This window comes from Syngnathoides biaculeatus, chromosome 15, assembly GCF_019802595.1.
Source record: "Syngnathoides biaculeatus isolate LvHL_M chromosome 15, ASM1980259v1, whole genome shotgun sequence".
NCBI classification, from domain to species: domain Eukaryota; kingdom Metazoa; phylum Chordata; class Actinopteri; order Syngnathiformes; family Syngnathidae; genus Syngnathoides; species Syngnathoides biaculeatus.
Window position 1 is genome coordinate 4,734,107 of NC_084654.1, and position 12,556 is coordinate 4,746,662.

Sequence of the window (12,556 nt, forward strand, 5' to 3'; positions counted from 1 at the left end):
AGAGAAAGCCTATAAGAGAGTACCAAGAGAGGAACTGTGGTACTGCATGCGCAAGTCTGGTGTGCGGAGAAATATGTTAGAATAGTAAAGGATATTTATGAGGGCAGGAGAACAGCAGTGAGATGTGCTGTTGGTGTGTCAGAGGAATTTAAGGTGGAGGTGGGACTGCATCAGGGTTTCGCGCTGAGCCACTTCCTGTTTGCAATAGTAATGGAGAGGCAGACAGACGAGGTTAGACTGGAATCCCCTTGGCTCATGATGTTCGCAGATGATATTTTAAGCTGCAGTGAGAGCAGGCGAAGGAACAATTAGAAAGATGGAGGTACGCACTGAAAAGGAGAGGAATGAGGATTAGCCGAAGTTAAACAGAATATATTTGAGTGAATGAGAGGGGCGGTGGGGGAAGAGTGACGCTCCAGGGAAAAGAGATAGCGAGGGTGGATGACTTCAAATACTTGGGGTCAACAATAAAGAGCAATGGAGAGTGTGGCAAGGAAGTGAAGAAACAGGTCCAAGCGGGGTGGAACAGTTGGCGGAAGGTGTCTGGTGTTTTATGTGACAGAAGAGTCTCTGCTAGGATGAAGAGCAAAGTCTATAAAACAGTGGTGAGGCCGGCCATTTTGTACGCATAATAGACGGTGGCACTGAAGAAACAACAGGAAGCAGAAATTGAGGTAGCAGAAATAAAGATGTTGAGGTTCTCGCTCGGAGTGAGCAAGTTGGATAGGATTAGAAATGAGCTCAATAGGGGGACAGGCAAAGTTGGATGTTTTGGAGACAAGGCTAGAAAGAGCAGACTTATATGGTTTGGATGTGTTCAGAGGCGAGAGAGTGAGTTTATTGGTAGAAGGGTGCTGAGGATGGAGCTGCCAGGCAAAAGAGCGAAAGGAAGACCAAAGAAAAGGTTGATGGATGGATGTTGTTAGGGAGGACATGAGGACAGTGGGTGTCAGAGAGGAAGTTGGACGAGATAGGCTTGGATGGAAAATGACACACTGTGGCGACGCCTAACGGGACAAGCTGAAAGAAAAAGAAGAATACTGTAAAATATATATCTCAAACTCGGGCCCGTGGGCAAAATCCAACCCACAATGCAATTATATTTGGAAAGCGAACCCATATCAAATACTCATTAAAGCTACCTCCCCCCAGTCTATATTGCATGCACCACCCAAGGTCTCTTTATAATCCTGTGCTCGCATGGCCAACAATGCCTGCATTGAATCACGTGACCTGTGCATTGCCCCATGCAACCTCTCCGGATTACTTGACCCGCACACGACAAAAATTGTTGCGGTGTGTAAAAGGCCACAGAAATCATGTCTTGTGATTGGTCCATTTATTCACATGGTGTAATGACAATCGGTTCCAAATATAAGATTCCCTTGCAACTTTGCGCTTCACTTTTTGCACCTTCAATTCATGAATTAAAAAAAAAAAACACGAAAAATGCAGATAAATTGGCATATTGCGGAAAGGCATGATATAAGGCACGTGATTGGTTCCCGGCATGACATCGACAAGTGAAAGCACGAATGGCTTTATCCCGTGAGCTAATTGGTTGCGCATCATCGAAGCCTCGCCCAGCAACTTCCCTTGTCCCATTCATTTCTTTGCTTCGGACTTTTTCGTCCATGCTGTTGACCGTCTCGCATATGTACTGTATCTTAGTGTTGTGTTCGGGATAATTTTTTTTTAAGCAAAAACATTTTTTAGGACTATGTAGTTACAATACCACATCAGCGTTGTTCCCAGCGAAATCTTCCTCCACGGCGCCAAAGAAGTGGTAACTCCGCCTACAACTGAGTGTAGGGTACTTGAATGTTGGTTATGTTGTATGGCCTCAGAAACATGCCTCGGTATGGTGCTGCTTGTCGTCATATGGAAAAAGAGTTTCCTAACCTCATCTGTCAGGGACGGCGGAAGCAAATTTTAAATATGGGTGAAACGGGGCTTTTGTGGAAGAGGACACCTATGCGTACTTCTTTAAGGATCATGTTTATGATCATAACGGCAATGCTGCAGGTGAGTTAGCTTAAAGCCTCTCCGAGCCTCTCCTCCGCCATGTAAACGTGTGTGTGTGTGTGTGTGCGTGTGTGTGAGAGAGAGTAAGACGAGACTCCTTAGGTGTGTGGAGCAGTGAGAATGAGAATGGATAGAAACTCAACGTGAGCAGTTGCTAGAGTGTATAGTTTACAAGTTTACCGAGGGCAACCTGGGAAGAGTAGTGTTTAAGAGAGCACACATTGAATCCGAGTGCTTAAAGGATCTTATAAAGCCTTCTGAGCAGCGAACTGGTGCTTCGTACTGTTATTGTCCCCGCCTCCAAGGCGGCTCCCCTGCATTTCCCGACCACAGTTAGGCGACTGTTGCAGGAAAGATTAACAAAGGTTTTATAATTAAAGATTTAAGTAAATACGTGTACTGCAGTAATCTTAGTCTCAAATATGCAAAGTATAACTGCTGTTTACATATTTTAATCATTCTGGTACCTAGATACACATACATGAAAATTCCAGGTGTGTGTGTGGGGGGGGGGGGTCCTACCTCGTGTTTTTTCATATTTCATTAGGGGTTTCTAATAGCCATTAACTGTGAAAAACAAGGGATTACTGTACCACTTATGCTACCGCCTTTTTGATCAATTTTGCAGCATAATGCATTGTATCATTTGGTCATCTAAGTCCATTTGTTCTAGCAGACACAGTCACCTTTGCTGTTGCTTTGTTCCTTCTTATGGAAAAGTAAAAATGGCAACCGTAAATGGCCAAAGAATGCAGAGGAAATGCCACCCCCTTGTAGTCAAGTCAATACCAGCCATAGTGACAACCCCAATTTGGAGAATTGGAGTACATTTTCAAAACTGGTTGCGTGGCTTGCGCTCAAGTATAAAGGCAACTGCATGTGAGGTCGCCGCAGTGACATCAGCGCAGTCGCTGGGTGCACGGGTATAAAGAAGCCTTAATATCACAAAACCCAGAATGCTTTGCTAGTGTGTTGGCACGTAAGTCCAGACCAGCAAGCGCCCGCTCCTTTGCTGTTTCAGTCATTCGCAACTACAAGTCTCCTTCGGCAACTTTACACCTTCCCTTCCCCAAAACTGGCCAAAGAAATGATGGGAAAATAGGTGCTTTAAAGAAAAGTAGGAGGCGTATTATATGTTCACGATATAATTTAGAGTTGAGAGTTATAGATTTTATCTATTTAAAAAATCATAATAAAAATTCCATTATTTATCTTATTGCACATTTGATTTCTCTGTTCCTTATACTAAAGTTTACTTACTACAGATATTACACATCTGGAGGGAAAGGAAAATATGCACAATTAGTCAGTTTCCAATAAATATTGAATTTGGTCTGCAACTTTGTCCAAATTTTTAATTGTGTCCCACCGTGAATGAGTTCGACACCATTGCTTTAAGATCTGTTTGAAGTTATTGTTGAAGTGTTTTGGGTGAATAATGTAATTTATGGTTAAACCTAAAAATATAGACAAAAATACGTGAGGCTTCAATTACTCAAACGTTTTGGATATTTGTGGAAGGGCTCTGTCCCAATCCCGGGCAAATAGCTGTTTACTTGAACTACAATTACTTGAAGTAAAATAATGCATTGCTCAATTAATGTTTCAAACTGTGTCAATCAATTGTCACTATTATCTTCTTAGTGTATATCAACTGTAATAGACGGAGTTTAAATCCCAACCAGCCACAACATATCGGACACTTGCATGACATAATTATATCAAATACAAACACTGCATCAAATATTCTGCCCACTGAGACCAATGTTTAGTTTTGAATGACATTGAGAGAGAGATTCATTTATGCTATATTCATTATTGTAGTTTTCAGTAGTCAAGAACTCCTTTGCATCACAAAAGATGTTGCTCATTTTAGCTGATATGTAACCAAAATGTAAGACAGATCAGTTATACTACTACTTAGTTATACTTACTTACTATACTACTATATTATTTTCTGAGAGCTCCTTCATGTTGGGTATCTTAATTTGTTCCTTCTTGTAGATCAGTATTGCAATCTCTGAGGGTGCTTAAAGGGCCACTGACATGCCTATAAACATTGTAATATAGATATTGTCATGAAAAATACATATAACTTTCACTTCAATGTCTATACGAAAAAATAAATATGAGCAGAGAGCGTGTCATCCATGTGCAAAGTTGCAGAAATTTCACTCGACATCCAAATGGTAGCCATATTGCCAGCAATCTCATCAGCAGACGTCACACTGGGACATTCGCCATTGAGAAAACGTAGTGGCACCTGCTATGGGAGAGGAACAACAGAGATTTTCAGATTTTTCCAACGCCCCTTCTGACATGGAATCTCTTTTCGAAGCAGAGAACATCTCACAATTGAGTGAAGTGACCGGGGCAATATTACCCTATCGTTTCGAGCCATATTTAGATGACATGCGGATTACTTTTAAATAACAACAGACTCCCCGACAGTATGTATGACAGTATGTAGTGTACTCAGGAGAACCCAGCCCGGGTGAAACACCAGTGGCCGGTGGGAGGGAAAGCTCCTCTCTCCTCCTGCATGCGCCAAATCACCTCCCCACCCGATCCACCTCCGCGGCGATAGAGAACGCTGTGGCCGCGAGCAATGACAACGAACGACGCAGCCGCGAGCGATGACGACCAACACCACGGCCGCGAGTGACGACAATGAACGCTGCGGCCTGGCGCCACAACGAGCCACCCTGACGGCACCGTAAGCATTGTCGTCACTCATTGAAAGAAGGATTACGTCCGCCGCCCCCTCAAAACTATTATTTTTTAAAAGCTCTATACACACCTACCTGTCATTTGGAACCCACTAAGCTCTCGTCCTTTGCACCTGTGCAATCAATTTTTCACAATGAACCGTGTCTTTTGGGAAAGTATGAAGAGTAAATTCATTCTCCGAAGTGTACGAGCAATATCGAGCAATACAACAAGCCGGCATTTTGGCTAACATGAAGAAACAAAGAGCTACCTTCCCGCCGGTAAAACTGGGATAGACAGACGAACCCGCCTGAGTGGGCGTCTGCTAATAAGGTCGCTTCCTGCTTTTTCTCCAAAACAAATCCCTTGAGAGGATTTTCATGGCGGGAGTTACAAAAACCCACATACATACAAAAATCATGCTTTTGGTGTCAGTAGACCTTTAAGAACTCAGACCTCCCAACCATTCCCAATTCCTTCTTCCCATTAGTTCACTGTCAATTCTTGAGTTTGCTTTTGCGCTTACACTGCACTCACCTGGTTTACACATCAAACAGCTGCCACATCAATAGCTCTGTTCTAACACTCCAGTGCAGCGCATTGTTTTTGTACTTATGTGTTAATAAAGAGTAGTTTTTGTAAACTAATTGCTGTTTTCTGTTATTTTGGGGGGGTTTTGTCACGCCTCAGGGGCCAGCAGGGCTCATGCATGAATTATGACGCATAAACCTCTCACCATTCTCCTGTTGCTTGGTGGAACAATCAATCCAGTTGTGCTGGTTTGCTGCCCAGATCATCTCAAACTGGTGAAAAGACATCTTGAATGTCCAAAAATAAGGAAGAAAGGAGTAGATGTCTGGTGCACTGTCACTCGCCCAGTCCTGAATCAAATCTAAGTCAACAAAAAGTTAGTACAAAAACCATCTCACAATTTTTCACAATTTTAGGACCTCTTCTTCAGCTAAGTTGCTGCTCTCTTGTTCTGACTTACCTGTGAAAAAAAATTTCTGGGCATATATGAAGTGGTACGTTGCCTTGTACACCTCAATCTCACACTGCCAAGACTGGGGCATATTCCATACCCGGGGGTAGCTGGCAATCACATGGAACTGAAATTTCAGACAAAAATAAATTTTGTATTTGTTTAAATCACGTGTTTACCTGCACATAAACATCTTTGAAGTGACTGCCACCAAACCCACCCCTAAAAATAAATTGTAGACCTCCAAGTGTAGCAGCACTTGTGTAATTAGTGGATACTTACAGCTAACATCTCAGCCTCAAGCAAAGTCCTGTACTGCATGCTGCTCGTGGTGTCAACATGAAGCAGCTGTCCTTTGATGGTGGGCGAGTAGCCTGAGGGGAAAGTCAAAAACAATAACCATCAGTTCTTTAAAATTGTTGATGTGCTCATAGTTAACTACAGTTTTACAGTCTAATGCAATTAAACATCTAAAATGGATATTTTACCAAGAAAAAAAAGTCCTGATACCGCTAAGACTTAATCCCTGAAGAAGAGCCGAAACAATACTGTATGTTGTGGTGTGATGTAAAAATGGGTACCATACGATCAAAAGCGTGCAGTTTGCAGTTAGCTTGATGTGTCAAGTATTGGGTTAGCTTTGTTTCTACAATATTGCAGTGCAGCTTCTGAGAAGACCAAGAACATTCTCTTTTCTATCATGTCATCTTTCTTCCTCGTTCTCCAAGTATAAAATCGATTCACACACACTCCAACTGTTACCTAATGTAACAGTTGGATTAAGCGTGGGTTGATTGGTCATCCATGAGATGCAGGGATGACGCATTAAAGAGGCGACTACAATGTTAAAGTTGTCAGTGGTCATCTACAGTTGTTTACGCCACTACTAGAGGAGAATGAATGTTTTGGATATTACGCTACATTACAATGTCCACAACAACAAAGCTTTTTCCTGAAAACCAGATTGCACTACTGGGTATTTTGAACTTTGTTTTTCCACTGTATATTTGGGGTTTATTGTACTTGTCACAATGATGTAGTGCTACATTTTTCTGATTTTGGTACAGGAAGTGTGGGTTCTGTTCCCAATCAGTAATTATTTGAATGTGAGTCTGATAAGTTGTCTGTTTATGTGCCCCGTAATGGACTAGCGACCAGTTTAGGGTGAAGTCCCCATTTTACCAAAAGGCAGCTGGGATAGGCTCAGCACCTGTGAGCCTGAACAAGATAAACAGTATTGAGAATGGATGTATGTACAGTTGAAGCTATGCAGTAACCTTTAGACCAGTGAAACAACCAAGCTTAATGCAGTCAAGGCAAATACCGTTCGAGCCATAAATTTACACACACTGAGCAAAAATGCATATTTCAATTTTTGTCTCACTGTCTAGAGTCAAATCAGACTTAACCTCTCCTGTTTCAGGTCAGTCAAGATCACCAAATCTATTTCATTTTGTTGAATGCCACAATAATGAGAGGATTTCTTAGAGAATTTTATATTATTTTCTTAGAGGTCACAAATTTAGATACATTTTCTCAGTATTGAGCAGCATTTCCTTTGAACTGCTTGATTTGGGTCAAGTTTTTTGGGTAACCTTCCATAAGCTTCTGACAGTGCTCTACTGGAATTGGCGCATTCCTCCTTGAAAAACTGGTGGAACTGAGTCAGGTTTGTCAGTTGCCTTGCTCACACACGCCTTTTCAGATCTAGCCTCTGAATTTCAATAGGATTTGGATCAGGCCTTTCAAGTTTAAAATTTCCATTTTATCATTATTACAGATAAACACAACAAACTTGTACATGCCTCCCTCCCTCCCCATGAAAACCACAACATTCAATCGTAGGCAACTATATTTAACACAGAGAATATGACAAAGTATTTAAAAGTGATTAAGTAAAAATCTATAAAAGTGCAATAATATTTGTGTTCAGATGATAGGCAAAAGAAAGGCACATTTTAAAATAAATAAAGATTCCTTTCCAACATTTGCAATGTGCTGGTGACTATGACGTATGTTGGTGAGTAAGAGGGTCAATGGATTTCGGGAAAAAAAAGCCTATGAATCTAGTGGCACGTGATATAATTGACCCCTATTTCCTCCCTGAGGGCAAAAAAATGAAAAGGTGATGACAGGGGTGAGAAGTGTATTGATGATCCTGGCTCTAGAGTGATAACAGGTGTTGGCAATGTCCTGAAATGGTGGAAGGCTAAAGCCAATGACTTTTGCAGCAGTTCTTACAAATATCTGTAGTGTTTTTGTCGGCAACCGAGCAGCCTGCATACCATGACATGCAGTATCTTAAAATGCTTTCAAAACTAATTTCGGTTGCTTGTGTCCGGGATCTTGTTCTTTCGCTCACAATCCACAGCTCATGACCATAGGTGAGTGTCGGAACGTAGATCGACTACCACAAGGGACAGATACAAATTCGGCATCACTGCAGACGCTGCACCAATACGCATGTCGATCTCCCACTCCATTCTTGCCTCACTCATGAACAAGACCCCAAAAAATTCTAAAAATGGTCATACAGGGACTGAACAGCCCGTATCAGCGGGTTCGGTACCCCATATCAGCAGGTTAGGTAGCCCATACTCCCGAAGAACACCTTGAGGGACACAGTCAAACGCCTGCTCCAAGTCCACAAAACATGTTGACTGCTTTGGGGAACTCCCATGCACAATTGAGGCAGTAGAGCCAGTCCACTGTTCCATGATCAGGATGAAAAACCTGAGATTCAAATTCTCAATGGACCCTCCTCTCCAGCACCCATTAATAGACCGTTCTAGGGGGGCTGAAGAGTGTGATCCCCTGTAGTTGGAACACACCCACCGGTTCCCCTTCTTAAAAAGGGTGACCACCACCCATGTCTGCCAATCCAGAGGAACTGTCCCCAATCTCCATGTGATGTTGCAGCTGCATAAGGAGGTGCGGAGTGAGGGTTCTGATGAGGAGACAGAGGAGAAGGTTATCGCTACCACCAATATAAAGGAAGTGTTGGTAATATGGAAGAAAGTTTCAGACTTGGTTGTGAAGAAACATCCAGAAAAGGTTTGAACTGGTCGTGCATTGGCGCAATGTAATGACACGGGCCTTACACACTCTAGACACATACTCAAAAAGAGGCTGTAACAAACTTCCTTGGACAGGTATTTTTTTTGAAACGCCCATCTGTTGATACAGAAGAATGTGTTGCAAAAAAAAGGCCAAAATTGCGCAAGAAGAAAGACCTGAAGATAACTAAGCAAAAAAAAAAAAAAAAAAAAGGTACAGTAGCAATTAAGTTCATTTAAGTTAATTCATTGTACAGTAACATTAAGAGTGTAGCTAAGTGAAATGAGACAAATTAAGATCAGCAAAAGTGAAAGAAAAACATACTTGTTGCAATTAAGTTCAGCAATAGTGTCAAGAGAGTAAGTCAGCGAGAGTGACTGAGAAACTACCTCCCTACAAACATCCTCCATCTTCCTTCTCCACCCTTCGTCAGTATCTTACCAAAAGTCGTCTTATCTCCAAGATAAGTACACTTTATAAAAGCAGTTCCTTTCTTTCCATTCTCTTTTTTGTTTTTATAAAATATTTGTTATTTAAAAATACACTTATTTAAAGACGTCAAAAATAAAAAAATGGGATGGCATTATGGGGGCTGGGACGGATTAATGGCATTTACATTCATCTCAATGGTGAAATTCATTGTAAAATAATAGAAACTTGAGGCAAGATCTCAGTCACGAAACAAACTCGTATCTCAAGGTACCACTGTACTTGTGTGGGTTTTCTCCAGGATTTTCAGCTTGCTCCAGCATTTCCAAAACATAGAAGACAACCATTTGAGGGCATAACCCATCTCTAGCCCAAAGTCAGATGGGGAATCCTACACCTCACCCATGACCCTAGGGAGAATACAGGATATAGAAATGGATGGATGGACTGATGGACAGACAGATCGATTGATATTTTGCACGCAGATCTGTGTGCATGGCATCCATGAAAAGTGAGGATGTGAAAGCACAACTTGGAAACAAATTTGATGATGGGTGGGAAAAAAACACAGTGCTATAGTCAGAACTCAACATAGTGAGGATGTGTTTTACCTCCATGCAGCTAAACTGGAAAATTCTTACTTTTTTACATTATTTTAAAGTTTTGTGTTCGATCTATTATGGACCACACTTTGCGACACTTGTGGTTGTTTTCGTAAAGGGTCCACAAATAAAGTTGAGACGAGTGGAGCTGATGACATAAGCCAATCCTCTACTTTGATAATTTTATTGATTGTTTTCATTTTTTTGTCTTGTTCCATTTTTTTGTAGCGCACTGTGAATTGCCATCTAAGAATTGTGTTATACTAATTAATCAGCTTTGCTTTGCCATGAATTTGACTTGCTATCAGCAATCATCCCTTTCCACTTTCACAATACAAATCCCTCATATGCATCTTCAAATTGTAATTGATAATTTAATTTAATCTAGTGGACAACTGGTTAGCACATCCGCCCCACAGTTCTGTGGACCTGGGTTAAAATCTAGCCTCACCTGTGTGGAGTTTGCATGTTTTCACTGTGCCTACATCTGAGGATAAGCGGATCAGAAAATGGATGGATGGATGGGATTATACATGTCATGTAATATGAGATGATAATGGGATAAAATGTGACCTGCCAAGTGTAGTACAGACTTATATTATGTTATATACACAAGCCCAGTCATGGTTGAGGCAATTTAGCAAAAAAGTTATACCAGTCTCTCTGACAGTCATGGGGATGTTGACTTCTAGGTAAGAACCTGCACCTACATTCACATGGATGGCATTGGTTTCCTAGTAACAAGAAAAAAAGACATAAAATCAAACAGAGTGAGACAAAGACAGTCAAGGAAGTACTATAATATTAATCCATCCATCCATTATCCAACCCACTTATCTTCGCAAGGGTCATGGGAGAGCTGGAGCCTATCCCAGCTAGTTTTAGGGTGAAAGGCGGACTATAACCTGAACTGGTCACCAGTCAGTCGCAAGGCAAATATCGACACCAACACTGAGCCGGAATCAATCCCACGCTGGCTGCACCAAAGGCAGGCATGTGTACCACTACACCATCAGCGACTCTTATAATATTAATGTCAAAGATTATAGTACAGTTGTCCTGCGATTGGCTGGCGACCAATTTAGGGCCTACCCCGCCTTTCGCCCAGTCAGCTGGGATAGGTACCAAGCACAGCCGTGACCCTACTAAGAATGAGCAATATGGAAAATGGATGGATAGGACAGTAGGCGGCACGGTGGAGCAGCTGGAAAGTGTTGACCTCACAGTTCTAGGATCCCGAGTTCAATCCTGCACCCACCTGTGTGGAGTTTGCATATTCTCCTCATGCCCGCATGGGTTTTCTCCAGGTACTCGTTTCCTCCATCATTCCAAAAACATCCAATATTAATAGGACACTCTAAATCGCCCCTAGGTGTGATTGTGTGTACGGCTGTTTGTCTCTGTGTGCTCTGGGATTGGCTGGCAACCAGTTCAGGGTGTACCCTGCCTCCTGCCTGTTGACAGCTGGGATAGGCTCCAGCACTCCCATGGCCCTCATGAGGATAAGCAGCTCGGAAAATGGATGGATGGATAGGACAGTCGAACATAAGAGCTAGTTTTCCACCAAGCTTTATGGTTAAAGTTGATAGGCATGATTCAGAACCGTAAATCCTCCCAGTGGTCTATTCCCACAGCGAGTTTGGTCAGGGGAAAGCTGTGTCAGCTACAGAAATACTAAGTCATCACAACAATAATACAGCATGTGAGTCGTCAATTATTTCACTAGATAATCAAAATTCACAACCTACTACAGATAAAGAATACAACACGGTGCAGTGTTCCATGCTAATATTTTTTATGAACCAGAATAAAAACGGGCGATGGACGAAGATTCGGAAAAAAAGGCAAGAGCAAAGAAGTAACTCAAGAAAGTAGTATACCCTGTTTTTGGTAAAAAGCAGGTCAATCGTAGCATCCGCAATGATGTTCATACGGAGCTCGAAGGCCTGAATCTGTCTGGGTTTTCCTGGCAGGGCCATTTCAGTCACCTTCATGTCCTGATAGTCCGCCGGCAAGAAGAATTTCCATAGACAATCCCTGTAAGGCAGTGCTTCTCAATTATTTTCTGTTCAGCCCACCCCAGCAAGAAGAAAAACAATTTGCCACCCCACACTCTGCTCGCGAACATAAATATTATCATTTGTCTATAAAATTGTTATAAGTACAGCTCTGCACAACATTTTATCCTTATTAACATTAAAGAAAAAAAATAATTAGAAAAATGTATAGTTCAATTTACAACAAAGAATAACTATTAACATTGTTTTTTGATCTGTAACTGAAAAGATTTTAAGCCCATCAATTTGCCGGAAATTTAAAAAAAAATCCTTGTTTAAACTGTAAACATTTTTGACCCACTTATTGCACCATTTGATAGTGAAAAATAAAATTAACTAAACTCAATAAATAATTTCAGATTCAGTTCAACATCATTAATTCAGGAGCACATTTGTGCCGATTTTTTTTTTTTTTTTTTTTCAACAAAATGAGGAAGTCGGGATTAATGGCTAAAATAAGCAGGTTTTGCAGTGCAAAGCTTTTCGAAGCGAGGTTTGAAGCATGATACTGCAAGTCTCAGTTCCTGAGTTTGTCAAGTCAAAACGTACATAAGCAATCTTTGTTGCTGTCAGTTGCTTTATCAAATTCTTGGGCAAAATGTTTGTCCTTGAGTTTATCTACCAGTTGTTCTTGAAGATCGTTAGCAATGTCATCTATACGTCTGGCAACAGCGTCATTGGGGAGAGGGATAGTT

General features: G+C 41.5%; 1 protein-coding gene across 16 annotated transcripts in view; it reads right to left on the reverse strand.

Annotated features, from left to right (window-relative positions):
• The window catches only part of kiaa1109 (KIAA1109 ortholog), a 187,462-nt gene that overhangs the window by 141,268 nt on the left and 33,638 nt on the right, over positions 1–12,556 (reverse strand). For all 16 annotated transcript variants that reach the window (XR_009798533.1, XM_061844548.1, XM_061844541.1 and 13 more), the window contains 5 exons: positions 11,685–11,841; positions 10,460–10,538; positions 5,999–6,090; positions 5,726–5,843; positions 5,471–5,626 (listed from right to left, as the gene is read on the reverse strand). Coding sequence is in view for 15 of the 16 variants with exons in the window: in XM_061844548.1 (XP_061700532.1) it covers positions 5,471–5,626; positions 5,726–5,843; positions 5,999–6,090; positions 10,460–10,538; positions 11,685–11,841 (602 nt within the window). In the remaining variant the exon portion in view is untranslated. The remainder of the gene's footprint in view (positions 1–5,470; positions 5,627–5,725; positions 5,844–5,998; positions 6,091–10,459; positions 10,539–11,684; positions 11,842–12,556) is intronic.